The 20,919-nt window shown below is 36.7% G+C and overlaps 1 protein-coding gene across 2 annotated transcripts in view; it reads left to right on the top strand.

Moving 5' to 3' along the window:
• The window catches only part of LOC150080498 (ras-related protein Rab-11B-like), a 100,275-nt gene that overhangs the window by 33,691 nt on the left and 45,665 nt on the right, over positions 1–20,919 (top strand). The window contains exon 1 of one of the 2 annotated variants that reach the window (XM_090381978.1): positions 16,692–16,734. The exons of the other annotated variant lie outside the window; for it this stretch is intronic. Within the exon in view, the coding sequence (XP_090238104.1) occupies positions 16,692–16,734 (43 nt within the window). Of the gene's footprint in view, positions 1–16,691; positions 16,735–20,919 lie in introns of those variants that run through there. 2 annotated transcript variants of the gene reach the window in all.

Below are 20,919 nucleotides of genomic sequence, written 5' to 3' on the forward strand. Positions count from 1 at the left end.
TGAGCCTCCTGTTCTACGAGAAATTTACCTCGGATCCCCCCCCCCCAAGCTACCTTTTACCTCTAACAGGCCGTACTCACTGCCATTATTACCTACAGCACCTAAGGATATTTTTTGCGCTTTCTGGCTGTGTTTATGTTTAATGCATGCCTCTCACAACAGTGGGCGTTCCTGAAAAATCTACTTCTTTTAACTTCAGTGCTGTTAATTCGCCCTTGTTCCTTTGTCTGCTGGCCTTCGTCCAGTTTATAGTGGTCACTGCTATTTCGCCCGTATCTCCTCGGGCTATATCTGAGTGGACATTGTCTCGCAAAATGGTCTCTGGGTTGACAAATGTAGCACTGGTTCACTTTGTCCTGTTCATTACTAAATCCTCTCGTTTCTGGTTCGTTGACCCTGTATAATCTTTATTGTCGTCGTTCTGTGCCTCTGCTCCCTTCTTGACCACTGCCGTCAATTCGGCCAACAGTTTCCCGAGCAGTCCAATGTTTCTCCAAATTTTTTATTTCCTTCCTATCTTCCATATTCTCCTTCTGTTGAAGGCCTTTATTCTCAGTAGAAATTTAGTAAATGTCTTTTCTTACTTTTCTTTTGAAATACTCGTCTAACCTTCTTCTTGCGCTAACACAAATGCATGGGCCAAGGAAGTCAGGTCTCTCTGGAGAATTTCTTTCTGGTATTTTTCTTTGTCTACGGAAACTAACTGTCCCACTAGAATCCGGTCAAAGGCTTCAATCTGTCACCCCCACGTCAGTTGTCATCTTTACCTCTAAAAATTTTCGATGAAAGTCTTGTATATTTTCTTTATTCATTTGAGCGCAATTATTTAATATACTTATTCCCTCCAAAAACAAATTATTTTTTTCAAATAGCTTTCTCATTATTTTGCTAAATTTATCTAGCATATCTATCTCCAGCATTTGTGTAGCTTGTTGATATTTAATTAGGGCTATCCCTTCTAACTTAAATTCAGTGAAGGTTACTATTTCCATCTCATCTAAACCTTCATTCTTTTTTATTAATTGCAGTTTCTTTAAAAATGTGTCTACCCTCTCTGTGTGTTCCCCTTTAAAAGGTTTTAGAAATTTGCTAAATTTAAAAGTATTGCCCCAGTTCGTTTTCATATTCGAACTTATTCCTACCACACTCTTCTCCCATTTCGCTACCTCTTTGCGATCGCAACAGCATTGTTTACAGTGTATTTTCAAAGTAATATTTTTTTTTTCTTATTCCAATTAGCTTTTCTGTTTTCCATTAATCAATAACCTACCTGTTTAATAAATCAACAATTCCATCATTAATGATCAGTATTAAATTCATAATCTACCTGTTTAATCGCAATAAGATCATTTGGCAATAATCTACAAAACTAATTTTCCTGGCTTGCCAACTGATTTTTTTCACATAGATCAGTAACTATTTTCTTAACTTATCCCTCAATATCCAAGAGAAATACACAGCCCTCAAACTGCCGATTGTGGAAATAGCAAAACCAATCCGGGGAAAATCTTGGCTGGGTAAGCCAATTATGGGAGAACTATCTCTGGCTGGCTCGACAATTGTGGGAACTGGGGTTTTCTTCTCTATTTATTTATACAGCTATATTGCTCTGTGTTGCCACGTACTTTGCAAACTAATTTAGGTAGTTGAGTATTAAATATTTTTTTAATACAAGAGCAACTGGTTCCTCTCTTTTCCAAAGTTCACAAGCTACCTGACTGTTTTATTGATACTTTCTGTCTCAGGGTGCCTCTGTAGCGAGGTGGGCAGGAGCAGCAGTGCGTATCACATGCTTCTTGATTCAAGGTTCGAGCCTGTGACCACCAAATACGGAGGATGCGGAAAGGTCAGGAAATGACCACCGCATATACCCGGCGCAATATGGCCTTAGTTGCTAATGCTCCTAAAAACCAAATAACAATTTCTGTCGCAGAAGATTCTGGGCACTTGAGGATATTTTTGTTCTCCCTGTGCAGGTTTGTTTTTATTGCAAGTTTTTTTTCCTTTTAGGGCAGTGTACATTTCTCTTTGAATAATAAAACATTTATCTAAATTCATAAACATAACAAGGTTTATTTCTACATCATATTTTACACTTTATTACCTCATTAAAATAAAAAAATAGTATCTCCTTTTTTTTTAATCTGTACAACTCTACTTTTAATTCAAATTAACTACAAAATCAATAGAACTTCCTTCTCCTTTATACAATATTTATCATACATTTCTCATCTAATCTAAAATTTTCTTCAGATCTATTTATTAATTTTTCTTTTTGTACTCGCACAACACTCTCTAAAACCATCCTTTCACCTTTACAAAAAATTTCTCCTCTAGTCAATAATCACACATAAATCAGATACCTATATCAAAAATTACAACCATACAAAACCTTGAAATACCTATATTTCTCTAGAGCACTTACACAACTTAATCTAAAGCATAAAACACCTTTCTGTCCACCTAATACAGTTGCTTGCTGGTTATTTGAGTCCTAAGCCTGTCCCAAACTATGTGTCTACCAAGTAACAATCATCATTTCTGAGTGGGTTTTAACAATCTATATAATTGTGAGAACTTATTTTCCTTGCCTAATCTTTATTCCTCAGCCATTAGTGGGTTTCACTTCAAATCTTTTCTTTTGTGGCTGTCTTCCTAGTACCTGGCTCACTAATCATTCAGGCATTTCTCTCCTAGCTTCTGGTTCCGATACTTCGATGGGCTACGGTCTGCTTCCATTTATCTTCTAAGTATAGAGAGGATGGGATTCCTTGCACATACATCAGGCCATCGATGTATCGGAACCAGAAGCTAGGAGACAGATGTACTCCTCACCTTTAGGACTACCTTCACTACCCCCCTCCTTTACATAAAACGCGGGTATTTCCACCTTGCCATTCTTACAGACCCAACGTTACAACCACTATTTTTCAGACATGACAAAATTTTCTTCCTCACGACCACAACATTCACAACCCAAAATTTCTTTTGTGACGACTTTTCCTTCATGCTCTCCCTTTTAGTTCCCATTTTCCCACCTTATTTTTGACCAGTCATAATCACCTTCTCTTACAGCATCTCTCCTGTAATTTGCCCTTCATCGGAAATCTGTTTTCTCCCTGTGCAGTATGGTTGGGCATCTCCCCCTCCTTTTGAGTACAAGGTTCCGGACCCACTCTTTCTCAAACTTTCTACTAACCGAACCCTGCCTTTATCGGGTTAGTTCCACACGTAGACTGAAACCAACACCCTTCTGTTTCCCAAAATGCTTTCTAGGTGCAGTTTAATTGTATGTACTCAGCTTAAGTTATTTCCCATTGCTCTATGCTAGCATTCAGAACAGTTATAGTTCTGTGCCTGCTCACTTTTGCATGACTAATTAGGAATCTGCTTCAATTGAGTGTCTGTGTGGATTTAGATGTTCGAGCACTTAACTTGCCCTGTTTTTGATTCTTTGTCATCATCATCAGCCATTTTCAATCCACTGCAGGATGAAGGCCTCGCCAGCAACTTTCCAGTTCCTTCTGTTTTGTGCAATGGCCATCCATTTACTGCCCACAAACGCATGAATTTCATCTGTCCATCTCCCTTGTTGTCTTCCAGGTTTTCTCTTAGCTCCTCTTAGGTACCATTCTGTTATTTTCTTAGTCCATCTGTCATGTCTTCGAGTTGTGTCGTGCTCAAGACCATTTTAGTTCTTTAGTTTTGATAAGAATGTCCTTTACTTGAGTTTGCTGCCTAATCCATGTGTTTCTCTTATCTAACAGTCTGATTCCCAGTATAATTTGTTCCGTTCTCCGCTGTGTTGTTCTCAGCTTCTCTTCCATTCTTTTGGTGAGTGCCCAAGTTTCATTTTCATAAGTCATGGTGGGGAGTATACATTGGTTCATTATTTTACGTTTCGGACAAATTGGGATAATGCTCCTCAGTATGTGACTATATTTCCTGAATGCTATCCATCCAAAATTTATTCTTCTCTTGACTTCCATCCATTTATCATTATTACAGCTAATGATTTGTCCCAGATAAGCATGACTCCACCTTTTCAGTTACTGTTCCTTCAATCATTATTTCCCTTTCTGTGGCATACTTAGCATTAGCATTAGTAGAGGCATTTGATGCAAGAAAGCAAGCTTATGCAGCATCAGCCAAAAAAAAAAACCACGCCCACTTCACCCCTCTGTTCGTTCAAAATACCTGTCCAGCTGAGCCTTAAACTTATTTAGACTATCAACTTCCACGACAAGGGATGGAAGTCTGTTCCACCAACCAACCACTCGCTGGCTAAAGGCAAATTTCCGCACGTCTATCCTACATCTGTCTTTCCTCAATTTGAATTTATGCCCTCTTCGGTGATTATTCTGAGCGAGAGGAAGAATCCCATCAGCATTGAGCATGCTCAAACCATTCAATGCTTTATACACCTCTATCAGATCACCTCGCTGGTGCCTAGTCTCCAGTCACTGTAATTTGCAAATCTTAAGCCTTTCTTCGTAAGAGCACCCCTTTGTTTCATTCACTAATCTTGTTGCCCTTCTCTGTACTCGTTCCAGCAGCTCTACATCCTTCTTGAAATGAGGCCTCCAGGCCTGTATACAGTACTCTAGGTGTGGCCTGACCATTGCCTTATACAAGGGAATAATCACCTCCTTATCCCTGCTAGAAAAATTCCTATATATCATTGACAATACACCATGAGCTATTCTTGCAGCCCGTCTGCACTGCTCAGAGAACTTCATATCTGCCTGCACAACCACCCCCAGGTCCCTTTCATTCTCTACCACTGTCAGTGTAATTCCACAGAGTTGATATGTTGCTCTGGGGTTGCTGTTTCCCATGTGTAGTACTTTACATTTGTCAATGTTAAACTTCATTTGCCACCTCTCAGCCCATCTGCTCAACCTTTCCAGACCCTGTTGCAGCAGCATAGTGTCAGTAGTGTCCTTGACAACCCTGCCTACCTTTGTATCGTCTGCAAACTTCGACATTAAGCTTGATATACCATCATCAATATCATTTATGAATACAGAAAACAATAATGGACCCAACACTGAGCCCTGAGGGACTCCACTAATAACATTAGTCAACGACGAGCAGTGTCCATTGATTACCACTCTCTGTCTTCTCCCTCTCAGCCACCCCTTTACCCACAGCAGCAATTTGCCTCCAATGTTACACTGCTCCAATTAGTGCAGCAGTCTTCCGTGTGCAACAGTATCAAAAGCCTTTCTAAGATCCAAGTATATAATATCAAAGTTATTCCCTGCATCTAGTTCCTTTGTGACTGCATCATAGTATCCAATCAAATTGGTCAGGCAAGACTTCCCCTTAACAAAACCATGCTGTGTCCGAGCTATAACTGAAGTCTTGTCTAAATGATCCTGCAGTGCTTCTTTAACTAGTCCTCCATTAATTTTCCTGGAACAGAAGTTAAACTCACAGGTCTATAATTGCTTGTGTCAGCTTTTGATCCTCCTTTGTGAATTGGGGTCACATTTGCACATCTCCAGTCTATGGGTACCTCCCCTGAGTCCAAGGAAGCTCTCATAATTATGGCTAAGGGTTTGCTTACTTCCTTTGCTGCCTCCTTTAATATAACTGGATAGATCCCATCCACCCCAGGTGCCTTTCTTGTGTTTATCTTCAACAATTTCTCCTCCACTTTACTCTCAGTTATTACAAGATTCTCTAGCTTACTGCTAGAGTTGAATACACCTCTGGCTTTCCCATCGCTAAATAACTCCTCATGTGTGAATGTCGATGCAAAATATTCATTTAGTTTGTAAGCTACCTGAGCAGGATCATCAACAGTTGACCCATCGATATCAAGTGGACCAATCTGATTCATCCCCTTCCTTCTAGAGTTTACATAAGTAAAGAACTCTTTGCTGTTTTTCTTTGCATCCCTTGCCAAAGATTTCTCGTAATCTGCCTTCGCCTGCCTAACCTCCTTTGTAACTTGGTTACAGATCAACTTGTATCTATCATAGGCTTCTGTGTCATGTGTTAATTTGTATGTATCCCATGTATGTTTCTTCTCTGCCATATGCCTCATCAGTTCATCTGACATCCATTTAGGCCTAAACCTTGAACAATATTTCTTAGTTGGTATGTAAAGTCTAGTAGCTTCCAAGATAAGTTCTTTGAATGCTTCCCATTTTGCATTTACTGTTGGTAACATCATCAGTTGGTCCCACTGTATTGAATTTAAATACTCAGTCCATCGTAGTCGCCTTTACGAAAACAATAACCCTTCCCTTTACCCCTAATGGTAGTTACCTCTTTGAGTAAATCCCACTTCAGCACATTGTGATTACTGCCACCTAGTGGTTCATTTATCTGCAGATTCTTAATGCATGAAGAATCACTGCTGATAATTAAATCAAGAGTATTCCTCCCTCTAGTTGCCTCCCAAACATGCTGATGTAGAAAACAATCATCCAATAAATCCACAAAAGCCTTGCTAGTGTGTGAGTGACCAGCCCACAAATTCCAGTCGATATCTGGGAAATTAAAATCTCCCATTATAAGACTCTCTGATTTACTGGCCCACTCTATTTCCCTGTACAGTTTCTTATTATACTCATCAGAGTCATTAGGCCTATAGCACACTCCTACTCTCAATTTTGATCTCCCAATGCTTATGTCACACCAAACTGACTCGACACTGCACTGTCCAGCAATGTCGACTGGACTGGCTTCACTTCCTTGGATTTTATGTATTTCTTAACTAATAGCATAACCCCTCCTCCCTTCCTATCCAGTCTATCTTTTCTGTAGACGTCGTACTCCCCAAATTCCAGTTCTGCATTCCTTATATCTGTGTGACACTAAGTCTCTGATATCCCAACAATATCTGCCTTTGATGTTTTGAGCAATACCTCAAATTCATCAAATTTATTTACTAAACTCCTAGCATTGGTGTACACGCAAGTATACATGCACCTATTTCTATTCTTAGCTACCCTAACACAACCCATGTGTTTACTTGTACCGCAATGACTCCCAGCAGTCTCTGAAATATCCTGAATCTTGTTTTTCAGGCTTCTGCTCATTCCAATAGAAGCAGTGCAAGAATCTCTTTCACCTCTTCCAGTGGCTACTGTTAATCTATTTGTCTTTGTATCCTCCCAAGCTAGCAGTTTTCCGACCCACCTAACACTGCCTCGATAGCATCAGCAAATATTCTTGCACCCTTTCTATTTAAGTGTATCCCATCCCTGTAGAAGCAATCCCTCCTGTTAACAAGTACAGTCCAGGTTGAAAAAAATTCTACCCCTTGAGCCTTGCACAATCTTTCCAGGGCCGAATTGATCGACAAGGCTCTCATCATATACTCCCTTCTATCGTGTCTGGGCAGAATTGCAGACACTTTCAAATTCAACCCTCTTTCACGGCTTTTTTTCAACAGTGACCTGTACTTGTTAAGCAATTCTGCCGGTCTCCTACTCTTGATATCGTTAGTGCCCACGTGTACAACTATATCACCTTTTGTGCCCTTAAAAGATGATATCTGCTCTACAACGTCATCAACCTTTGCCCCTGGCAGACATACCCTGGTCCTGTTCCACCTATCCTTTTTACAAAGCATGTTCCCCGTTTCCCTGACAATAGAGTCACGAACAACTACTAGTTCCTTTGGGACCAGCGCATTCTGCCTTGGGGGTTGCCGCTGTGTTTCACGATGACCAAGTGCAAGCTCTGGCGTTGATGTGGGCAGCTGAGAGCGTGATGGGCCCCTCAATTTAGTTCCTTCGAGGGCATCCACCCTGTCCTTCAAGCTCTCATATAGGCCCATAAGAACGCTTGTTCATCATCAATCATCTTGTTCATCATAAGAATACTTGTTCATCATTACTTTTGTTTTAGTCATATTCATCTTTAGTCCAAAATCTTTACTAACTCTGCATAACTGATTAAGATTTTCCTCCAATTCTTTGGGATCGTGGCCTATGACCACAATGTCAACTGCAAATCGTATATGGTTTAGGTACTCTCCATTCACATTGACTCCTTTCTGTGACCAGTCTAATCTTCTGAAAGCTTCCTCAAGGGCAGCAGTAAACAGCTTCGGTTCAACAAGGAGACATATTGTGTCTCCTTGTCGAACTCCTTTCTCGATTTAAATTGCCTACTGTCTTTGTCTAGTCTAATAAAGGCGGTAGCATTCTCATATAATTTCTTCAAAATCATAATATATGGGGTTATCTATGCTTTGTCTTTCCAGTGCCCAAAACATTGCCTTATGCTGTATGGAGTCAAATGCCTTTTCATAATCCACAAATGCCAGGCATAATGGTGTTTTTTATTCATTTGCTTTCTCCATTAGTGTGACATTATGTGAAGGTGATCCGTAGTTGAGAATCCTGTCCTAAAGCCAGCTTGCTCTTTCGATTGATTCTCATCAAGTATTTTTTCTAATCTGTTAGTAAATACCCTTGTGAACAACTTGTAGATATGGGATAACAAGCTAATTGGTCTATAATTTCCAATTTCTGATTTATCTCCTTTCTTATGCAGCAAAACTATAATTGCATTATTCCACTCCTTAGGCGCCACACCTTTTCTAATGTATTTTGTGAAGTCTTGCCAGTTTTTGTGTCATATCTCTTCCTCCCAATTTTAACAACTCTACAGTAACTTCATCTTCCCCCGCATCTTCTTTGATTTTTTGTAGTTAACCACAAAGAAGGGCGCCTCCATAGCCAGGTGGGCAGGAGCGGCAGTGCGTAACACGTGCTTCTTGATTAGACCGGGGTTCGAGCCTGTGACCACCAAATACAGAGGATGCGGAACGGTCAGGGAATGACCACCGCATATCCCCGGAGCAATATGGTCTTAGTTGCTAATGCTCCTAAAAACCAAATAACAACAACAGCCACAAAGAAGAATTTATAAAATTTTGTTATAAAACATTTTCTAACTAATTAATTAAAAATCATTCCCTTTATTTATACTTGTAATATTTGGGATCTTACAATTTGGTACTAATGTGAAGTAACTGGAATAATGTTTTTTTTTTCTCAGTTCATATATAAAAGTATTAAAATTTTGAGAAAAAGCTGCGTATGTGAAAGTGAAATGGAAATGAATTTGTAAATCATGTGGTGAGGAAATTTGCAGAATTAATTTAAAATATAATGCAACTATATTATAATTAAAAGTTTTAGTGGTGTCTCTTTCAGCATTTCAGAGAAAAGTTAAGTTTATAAGGTTTTTTTATGTACTATCAAATGCTGCAATCTTTTGTTATCAGTGTAGATAGTATTTAAGTTTCCATTTATAATTTCTAATAAGTGGTAAGAATAGGTGGTTTGAATTGCTGATTTGGTAGTAAACAATAAGCATTTGTTGCCTGTTGCTAATTTAATATTACTAACATTATTGGTTTATTATTGAAAGGAAAATGGTATAATTCTCAGAGGAAGAAAAATTACTAGTGATTATTCAACATTAAGCATTAAACTGATTCAGTATAAAAAAAAAAAAATCTCGAATTAAACTTCTACACTAGCGAACTTAGTTCTGAACGCTCTTAAAATTATGTAAATTTCACATATAATATGAATTCTGTTTTTAGAATTTCAAGTTTATTTTATTTTGAAATAAATGTCACATTACTTGCACAATTTAAGAAATCTCTTTAAAATAATTTAAAACAAGACTGGAATACTGAATATGTTGATTAAAAAGAACTGTGGGCAGTCAATAGTAATTAAATATGAAATGTTGATATTTTGTTGGGAAGCCTTTTGCCTTTAAAATGGCTTCAATATTTCTTGAGGTAGAATATATTTAGGTGGTAGATGACTTTCATCAACCGGTGAAATACCACCACTTTGCTTATTGGAGGCTTGAAGTAGTGAAACCCATGTTTAGTCTCTAGAGCAAAGTTTCCGGCATCCCCCCTCCCCCCATACTTCTTCTTCAACCCATGCACGGTACTAAGTACTATAGGTTTTGATACCTTTCGTGTTTGGGGTTTTCATAAAAAAAAAAAAAAAAAAAATACTAACCATTATAGTTCATCAGGTGTGATGATCACAAATTGACCCTGAATAATGGTCTTAGTCAGTTCCTTGAAGTTGAACAGAAGGTCAACTTCTGTAACTCCATAAAATATGATCACTAGACAGTAAAAATGATTGAAAATTAAATTTTTTCAGTACATATGAATCTTACAAGGATATGTGCATTGAATGCCTTTTTTTTGTATGTATGAGTATAATTAGTGTTGCTATGATCTAAGAATATTCTTTTTTTTTTTTATTATTATGTATTCTTCAGTAAATCATTGCTATAACAAGGAAATTCAGGGAAAAATACATTATCTAGAATTCTTTAAGTATGTTTGTTCATGACATTGGCCCTATTTTGCATTTACAAAGATATATCATTCAGTCAATCAGGAATTGAGTTTGATGCTAACCAGAATTTGACTGCACATTCACATGTGTTGGCTCTGTTTATGGACTCCAGAGGGGTATTGAAATTCTGGTGACCAAGTGTGCTCTAACAAGTTACCTTTGATATTTAATTGTAAACATCTAGGATTTGTATGTAGATGATAAACTAGCTTTCGTGCCTCATATCAATATTTATTATATAAAGGGGGGAAATTACAGTTGCGATATTTAGGATATTTCATCATGATTCAGATCTGAAAAACACTACACATTATATTGCACAGTCTTTATTCCCATAGTTGTGTGTGCCACTAGTATTTGGCATACATAACTATGCCAAATACTAGTGGCCTCCTTGCTGTACAGTCCAAGGTAGATAATGTTCAAAGATTTTCCTTTTCTGTTCTATTAAGAACTTGTAGAATGGTTTCCACAACCTCATTTCAGGTCATCTCTGGATTTCTGCTTGATTTGTGCTTAATTTATAAAGATGTTATCACGTAAGGAAAGAATCTTCACTAAATTTATCTGATGTTGTTATTGATACCTCAGCTGAGATATTAGAATTTGGAATGCTCTGCAGATATTATAAATGGGCTAAATGGTATAATTCTCTACCAAAGGAACTGTGACCAAGTGCTTGTCTCAAATATCATTTACTTCAAATAAAGCAACTCAGAAATGGTTCTGTCATCCTTGCTTTTTTTTTATTGCATTTCTTATAAACAGGACCTGGCTCTTTTAAATAAGACTTATCCAGTTCAAATCTCATACTGAGGATTGGAAACATGTAATCTGCTTCTCACCTTTTTATCAATATCTTAGGGCAGTGGTTTTTGACATTATTTTTTAATAATGGCACCCTTAAGTATTTTATTTTGTGGCACACGTACTTAATTTTCTACCTGTTGAGATCCGATTTTCTGTGTGTGTGTGTGTGTGTGTGTGTGTGTGTGTGTGTGTGTGTGTGTGTGTGTGTGTGTGTGTATTTTTTTAAAAAATGTTATATGTTAGTTATAAAATTTAAAAAAATTAGAACTACAGGTATATGATCCAGTGGCTCTTCCAATAATTTTGCACCTTCGATGGAATATGGCATCAAATTCTCGTTTAAAAAATTCAGAGCTACAGGGCTCAACAACTTCCACGATTTTTTAATATATTAAAAAGTAAGAGATTACCTCAGTCTTTTTCGTGGAATGCTTCCAGTCAATTTTCTCCCAAATGTGATGAATAAAATAAGATGAAAAAGATGAAAAAAACAAATTAATGAATTCCCTCACTCATGGAGATACGACCAAATCCGATTCGCAATGGAATCAAGAGCCCCAACCCGACCCCAAAACACATCAAACCACCAGAGGAAGACCATCAGTGCGAGAAGACAGTGTCAAAATAAATAGTTAAAACTGCTCCCAATAATAAATTATTAAAATCACAATTAAAAAGATTAAAAACACTTAAAATTAAAAGGATTAAAAATTACAATTTGGATGAATACCCAAATTAACCGAAATGTACAGCTGTTTCCCCTTCCTGTAATTATAATAATATAATAAACAAAATTGCAATTCATAATATAAATTATATATACTTATATAATAATTTTATTCTTTATATAGAAGTACTAATTAAGCATCAATTATCGATCACCACAAAATTAAAGATGCCATACAATGATATCGTACACCTTTTTTTATAACGATATAAATTTAAAATAATATAAAATTATGTACTGGGTACATAGTGAGTTGTGCCACTCTACTCTTGAGTGTGATAGTGTCGCTGATAATGTCACAGCAGCCGTTAAAAACGTGTTTACTGCAGGAATTCATTATGAAACTGGTACAGTAAAATAAATAAAATAAAAAGTATTGCTGCATTATTTTTATTGAAAAAATAATTTCAGTACAATGACTTACAATAAATGGAATTTTTCATTGTACTAGTGTACAATAAAATAATTCGTATAAAATATATTATAATAACACTAAAATTATTGGTCTACGGTAACTGAAATAAGATATATAATTTTTACACTCAAATTATTTTAATTCCCGAGTGAATACTCCATCAATTGTCATTCCATTACATGTAGTATTTATTTAATATCTAAATTGAAGACATCTTTCATAAATTTACAAAACTTCTTTCCAGCCTCAGAATTTAATTCTACATTGAAATCACCAGCGAAAACTATAGGTATATGATCCAGTGGCTCTTCCAATAATTTTGCACCTTCGATGGAATATGGCATCAAATTCTTGTTTATGAATTTTTGAATTATATCTTACAACATCCCTGGAGTGATGTATATGGCAACAATGAAAATAGATTCACTATTGAATTTGCACAAAGATCTACAAATGTCTCCAATTTCATCTGATACCACTGTCGCATTGCCGCTATTATGTTGTGCAAAGATATGTGGTGTACTGATGATAGTAGTACCGTCACGTTGATATCGCAACACCACCACTACAAACATCCGACCTTTTAAATTTAGTCACACATTGGAATGGTTTAAGTAATATATGTTAATCATTATCCAACCACGTTTCACTTAATATCAGTATTTTGGATTGCCGTAAGATTGTGTCCGTTCTATATCTCGAACATGGGCCTGTAAACTTTGTATGTTCATTGACGATATAGATATATATTACTTTGTATGAAATCTTGTAGTTCATCCTGTAGAGATGGTAGTTTATTATTTTTCAAGCAATCTAGTTCAGTACGAAGTTCTATATTACTAGTAGCTTTGCCATGGTGAAATGTGAAATCGTCGTGGGGATTTGTAATATATAAACCTTGCAATAAGGTCACTCGAGATAACGCCACGTGTACAAGTTACTCTTGATGATCTTTCTCATAATTATATACAACTTTGTTGAAGGTCCCTCCTTGAGATTTATGTATAGTCAAAGCACAAGCACATACTAAAGGAAATTGTGTACGTCTACATGTTAATTTCCTATTTTTGAATAGAATCGTAGTTGATCGTTTTATAATAGGTATGTATTGACTAGGTAAATGTTTATCTTTCATGTATTGTTTATAACAAGATTGAAGGTTATGTCCTATTTTTGACTCAGGAAATTTCATCCATACTTGTTTAACTGTTTCATCATCCTCAAATTCGAAATATACTAAAGTACTGATTGCACCGTTTACCAATAGTCCATTGACCACATCTATATTTGTTGTAATCGTGTACGGTGTTTCTTTCAATAATGTTAGAATGTATGGAAGTCCTGCAGTTTGTCACTGACATTTTATGAATTTTATTTCGCATACCTGCTAATCAGGTATGCGAAACTTCAGAATAATATCCCTGGTATAAATCTTGTGCAACCACTTCATGGGTTTCACTGCAACTAAAGCATTTGTAGATTTAAATGCAATTTGCCAATTTCCTGCAGTACGCATTCGCATAATTTTCATTGCCCTGTCTAGCAAATGTTGGAGTTACTCCACGAAGAATAGATCTACGAATTTCACTCTATGCCATCATAAAGGGAATAATTTTAAATCCGTTTTTAAATTTTTGTGCATGTCCCATATATATATAGCTGGAAAAGAAAGTTCTTCTGCATGTATATCAAATATGAAACTTGTTGGAGATTATTTCTGACCTGGCACTATACATAAACATTTATCTTCAGATCATAATAATGTTTGTTATTGAATTATTATTATTAGCCATACGGTGCAAGGAAGCCTGTGGCTTATGCTGCACCAGCCAAAAAAAAATGCTGTGTTACCCTGAGAGAGAGAGAGAGAGAGAGAGAGAGAGAGAGAGAGAGAGAGAGAGAGAGAGAGAGAGAGAGAGAGAGAGAGAGAGAGAGTAGAAGGGAATGACCAAGAAAGAGAAGAATGAGAATTATCAATAGTTCACCGTCATTGTTGACACATTCCAAAAATTGTCATCACTCACTTTTATGCCATAGAATTTTTACAAAGGTGAATTTATCAAATACCGTAACCATATTTTCACTATTTCTCCTGCACACATCCTTGTAGATATGATTATTTATGTATGAGTGTTCGTTTTATACGTACATTAATGGCATAATTGTCATCTAATTCTCTAGGTAAATGATGAACCATTGTATTTATGTTAACTGGTACATTTATTACTTGTCCAATGATTCCATATTGTCCATGTTCATAATGTAAACGATGAATTTGCATAAAGGGTAATCGTGGTGAAATCAAACGCTCAGTTACAACATCCAGTGGAGGCAAATGAGTAGGATATGTTGGATATTTAAATCCATTTGACGTGGCCGTAGTTTGTATCCGTCCCTCTTTTAATGAAGTATGACTTGCATTACACGTTATGAAAGTATTCATTTTGAAGTAATTCATATGAAGTTGTTGGAAATGGTTTCAAATCTAATTGAAACCATAAACGATCACAAACATTACAACTAAATCCAAATGGGTTTTTGTACACTGGTTTTTCAAACTCGCTGTCAGCTCGTGTAAACACTATAGGGATATAATCGGGAATCTCATTATTAGCCATTTCTAATTTTGTTTTTTTTTTCGTGCACAATATTCCTTCATTCGTTCTGCTGGAGTTTTAGATTCTTGATAAGTATCAGGAATAGTAGAACTCTGTGGTTGAATTCCATTATGATTCAGAATAGTTTGAATTTCTAATTTCATTTTCTTCCGTTCACGATATTCCTTCATTATTTCAGGTCAAGTTTTTTTTGGGTGCAGTTTGAGAACTCCCAGGCATAACAAAACACTCTTGTTGAATTTCATCTGGATTCACATTTCTATCCAACTTCCCTTTTTTTTTTTTCACAATATTCCTTTGAATGCTGGGCTGTAGATTTTGGCCCAGTCACTAGTGTATTAATCATTATGCTGACGTAACGGTATAACTTAGCATATCACTGCCCTTGTTGCGTATAATTGAGTTTTCTTGGGTGCATTGTACTTGTTGCATCACTGTACCCAGCAAGTACAATGCATGCACATCGGATTTTGTGACGATTTCTAGGTAACGTAATGCTTTTTTCCAAATAATGGCTGTAAAAACGCTTTTAAAGTCAAAAAATACATTTAAATAACTTAAACCCAAATTACATGTCACCCCTAGAACGTTGTTGCGGCACCCCCGGTTGAAAACCACTGTCTCAGAGGGGACTGTCTAACCAGATTAAGACTTCTCTCCAAGTAATGAAAATAATCTAGTCTCAAATACCTTTGTGGCTTTCCAGGACTTTTGGAAATTATTCAGCAGATATCAGATATGTTGTTTAATTGCTGTTCCTAAGTGCTTTTTAATCTCTTATATCCTTCACTCTTCAATTTCTTCTTTTCTAGCTTAAATGGATTTGGCTGTGTGAGAGGCTGCATCACTGCCCTTCTTGTGTAGAAGGATTTTTTAATTATTTTATTTATTTTTTTACTTATGCTGCCACCATTGGTTTGGACCCTAATGGTTTAGTTATCACAGACACCCATAGGACTTGCACTACTTAGTAGTGCAAGTCCTATGGGTGCCTGTAATAACCATGGTTGTAGTAATTAGTCAAAAGGAGAATACGCACATTTGTGGCCAGCTGCCTTGTGGTATGAATAGATACTGAGAAGCAGCCTTCCTAGCAGCAGAGTGGCCATAAACAATGTTAAACACACACATGTGCACACTTTGCATAAACATTGGTATAGCCGAAACCCATTAAAACATGATTTAGAGCACAATTCCTCTTGTAACATGATGCAAGCATGGCTCCCATTTTTCATCAGTTATTATTGTTATTATTATTAGCCCTATGGTGCAAGGAAGCCTGAGGCTTATGCTGCACCAGCAAAAAAAAAAACTTCTGAGTTAAACCCTGAGAGAGAGAGAGAGAGAGAGAGAGAGAGAGAGAGAGAGAGAGAGAGAGAGAGAGAGAGAGAGAGAGAGAGAGAGAGAGAGAAAGTCAAAGGGAATCACCAAAAAAGAGAAGAATGATGATATCCAGCTCAGGACCCTGAGTTTGCCAAGCCCATACTCACCAGATGTGAGCCCCTGGGGTTAAAGTTGAAACATGTTTTTAGTCACTGAAGACCAACATTTTGGATTCCTTGTGAACATGAGCCGATATTTTCAGTTTAACTTGAATCTGCAATACATATTATCCTTTGATTTCCGTAAAAACAATGATAAACAACTTAACTTTACTTGTTGACTTATATCACAAAGGCACTCGCTGGTTTGCAAATTGGACTTAAATTTCTTAAAACAGAAAAGGTTGATTCCCTTCCAATCTTACAGTTAAAATGCTTAGTAAAACCCTAGTTTATGGGGCACATCTGTACTTCGGCGAGAAAGAGAGGAAGAAGGCAATGATTGGCAGGTGAAGGCACCTCCCACTCACTTCTTTAGTGTTGTTGATTAGTACTGATGTACAACCACTAAACAACATGAATAAAGAAACCACATGTTAATTTCTTATTTACCACTAAAATCAGAAGCAAATTTTCATCCAGTCAAACAATTGGAAAGATAAATTACGCATTCACAGTAATCGGCCAATCACAGAACTCGACAGGACAATCACTCCATTCTTCAGCCATGCCTACAAAGCGGTGACGAGGTGACCCCATAAAATGGAGATCAGCCATGAGATTTTTCTTACACGTAGTGTTGCAAGTATCATGCAAAAATAGAGAAACAAAATTGATAGTACAGTACATATGAAGTTTGTATGTCGAAAAATGGCTAGAATTTTCTAATGCAATCCCGCTTATATCGCAATGTGATTCTTTGGACCCAGAGCATCGTGTTATATTGGATTTCATCTGTACTGTGGAAAAGTTGAATCAATGTTTAGGAGCTGCCCTACATAACACACAATGCATGTTCGCATGTACAATTAGTCAGTATTCCTTAATATTGTATAGTAAACACAGATCAGCTGTGTTTACTTTAAGCTGTAGTGTTGCTTTAAGCAGTAGCTGGTATCTTTAAGCTGTAGTGTTGCTATGTTTCCCTGCACAACATACATTTTTTTAAGATCCATTTTAGGTCTTTTAAACACTGTACCCTTAAACATAGAATATTAAATTTATTCTCTTTATGCATAATCATACAGCGCACCTCTTCAAGTAATGAAGTAGTTTTTTCCCCTATTTAAGTTAATGTAAGTTCTTCAGGAGAGCATTACTTGAAGATTGTTCTGATCAGTGGCATGGCAAACTTGATTTTGAGGTCCCAGTGTAAAATTTGATTTTGAAGCTGCTAGCATTGATTTCTCATTCTATATAAGAATGTTAGGTGTATTTGTGGTTGGGGGGGGGGGGGTTGTTGCCCTGGTGTTTGTTACATGTGCTGTACACTGTTGGTTCTGATGATATCTCTTTTGGGCATGTTAAATTTTTTTTTTTGCTTTTCCAGTTTTTAACATTTCAAAACTTTGCTTTTATTATCTGTAAAACATTGGTTCAAAGAAAATATGGCTCAAGAACTTCGATCTCAATTATCTTCCAAATCATCTTCTAAGAACAGCCCCTTGTATGTGTATATATACTATATATACACATAATATTACATTTTGTCACTGCATTATTTTGTATTTTTGCTTGATATGTTGCCACAGTTTGTGTTAGTAGCCTTTCTGTTGTGTACCTCTGGCACCTCCGTGGGCAGGAGCAGCAGTGTATAGCACACTCTTCTTGATTAGACTGGGTTCGAGCCCGTGACCATCAAATGCGGAGGATGCGGAAAGGTCAGGGAATGACCACTGCCTATCCCCGGAGCAATATGGCCTTAGTTGCTAATGCTCGTAAAAACCAAACAAACATCTACCTCTGTTCCCCCACCCCAGTATATCATTCCTATATCTTCATATGTAGTTGCTTGTAACATGTAGTGCTAATAATCTGCCCTACTAGAAGGGAGGGTGTGAATTGAAATTCTTGACTACTACTCTGCACTACACTGTCATCTTTGTTAATTAAATTTTCAGTTATGCCAACATACAATCAGAGATTATTTACATGTTAACATTTGGATCTATATTTAAATAGTTTTCATGAAATATTCTTAAAGTCCACTGAACTGAAAATTATAAAATTATTGAAGTTTATATTTAACAAGTTAGTATATGTGCATAGTGCATTACATTTCAGACACATTAGCAAATAGTAATAAATCACGATTTATAACAAAATAAGTCAACCCATTAACATGAATATTTGCTACAAAGATTCCTAAAATATTCTAAGCATTGAAATTTTGAACTGGATCAGGGTTCTTGTTCCAAACTTATAGTGCACTGAAAGGACAGAATTCATGGGATGCCTGGTTCCTAGACAACACAATGCTGTCACCCCTCTTGCTAGTGGATGAACCCACCACTTGTCAGGTATATAGGTACACTGAATCACAGCATTCACATAGATGGTAATTTGCTCTCAGAATGGTAAACATTGAGTTAACTGACTTTGAAAGAGGGATAATAGTGGGTGCCTGACGCATGGGTCACTCTATTGCAGAGGTGGTACAGAAATTGCACTATCTCCGTTTGACAGTATCGAGAGTGCATCAGGAATACACTATTTCCGGAATAACATCTCGTTGTGGACAGTGCTGTGGGTGGAGGACAAGCGTGGCTGTCGACTTCTCTCTCGCATTGTTTTAGCCAACCAGAGAGTGACAGTGGCACAAAAATTACCGCCGACTTGAAGGGATGTGCCAGATATGTCTCCACCAAGACCACAGGCGATCATTAGCCACAATAGGTTATGGGAGCCTCCAACTCACCAGAGTCCCATTATTGCTACCACCATGACACAGGACTCGACTCCTCAACTGGGCAAAAGAACATCTGCACTGGACTTTGGATGATTGGAAATGGGTCTCCTGGTCCGATTAGTCCTGTTTCCACTTATTTCGAGTGGACAGGATTGTGCTTATCCGGTGGAAACCACGTGAAGCTATGCACCTGTCATGTCAACAAGGAACTTGTCAGGCAGGTGGACTTTCAGTAATGGTCTGAGGCGTGTTCAACTGGTTCATCTGGCTGACTTTTGTAGGAGAGGGGAAGTAACAAGGGCTGTGAAATTCTAACGGGATCTTAAATTTTTTCAAGGACCAGGAGAACGTAGGTTGAACGTTTGGCCTTGATCCTACTTTTTATTCTAGAGTAATATGCAGGGCCATGCAAAGGTACTTGGGGGCCCCAGTGTAAAAGGGGTTAAGGGGCCTTGTTTATTTGTGTTGAAACTTTGATGGCTCCCTCGATTGGGGGCCCTGGTGCACCACATTCAATGCACCCTCCATTTGCATGGCCTGGTAATATGCAAAATATACTTTCATTTATATGAATAGATTTCTGTAGTGGGGTGGGAGGGTTGCTATGATTGATTTGAAAAACTTTCCAGGGAAGAACAAAGCATGCACTGAAAATGTTATATCAGTTTAACTTTGTGTTATTGAATAAAATCTAAACATCCAATAACATACTTCCATTACAAGTTAGGTAATGTAGGCAGCATGTTACATTTGAGGTGTATTCTATTTTTTTCTTAAAATTAATTGTATATTTTTTTCATTATTCTATAATTAACTGAAGTGAAAAGTAAATAGTTATGTCTTATCAATTAATTACTAACATTATAACTTTACAGAATACTTAAACTATAGTTTTATGCTCTTAAGTATTTTCTCTCTTTATATATACAGTATGTATCTTTTCGTAAGTGACATGTTCACCAGTCTTGCATAACAATACATGCTAAGCATGCACAGATTTTCTAAAGCTAACACAATACTGCATTAAAACCATGTTTAATGTATGAATTTTTTATGTATGAATGTATTTTTTTCCATACAAATTTTAGAGAAAAGAAATAGTAATTATCAAATTTTTATTTGTCCAATTTTAATGAAATGTGGGATGACTTAACAGTTTTCTAAAAGAACTAAATATTTTGAAAAACCATTCATTGAGAGTCCAGTTGTTTTATGCTGATAGATGGACATGAAAACAATATGTACTTATGCATCTGTACTAGAGGTCTGCATGGACCTACATTTTTTTTAATTTTATCCAGCCCGAGCTGAGCCCCAATTTGTTTTCCAAATTCATTACTTATACCAGACCCACCCAAACTGATTTTTATCCCATTCCAGCTGAAACTTTTTATATAAATAAAATCTCTAGCATTAGTTTCTGAAGTTTCATAATAATAAAAAAAATAAACTTTCAGATTCAATATATAATAATTATCCAAAATGATTTTCAGTATTAGTTTAAAAAAAAGAAAAGAAAATGTAAGAAATTTTCAAAATTTACTATATTTAATATAATTCCAAAACGAAAATTGATATTTACCTCTACCTTCTCTTCACATGCTTTTTATTCCAAATTGTTGTGCAGAAATAAAATAGTCAACACTGTTGCTACTTATGGTTCAATGCTCTTGCACTGCTAATTCGGCTGCACTAAAATTTCTTTTCTTTTCGCTTGCACTGCAGGCGGGTTATTTCCATGAAAGAATACAA

The sequence above is a fragment of the Mastigoproctus giganteus genome, chromosome 9 (assembly GCF_048544385.1).
Source record: "Mastigoproctus giganteus isolate SK-2022 chromosome 9, ASM4854438v1, whole genome shotgun sequence".
NCBI classification, from domain to species: Eukaryota; Metazoa; Arthropoda; class Arachnida; order Uropygi; family Thelyphonidae; genus Mastigoproctus; species Mastigoproctus giganteus.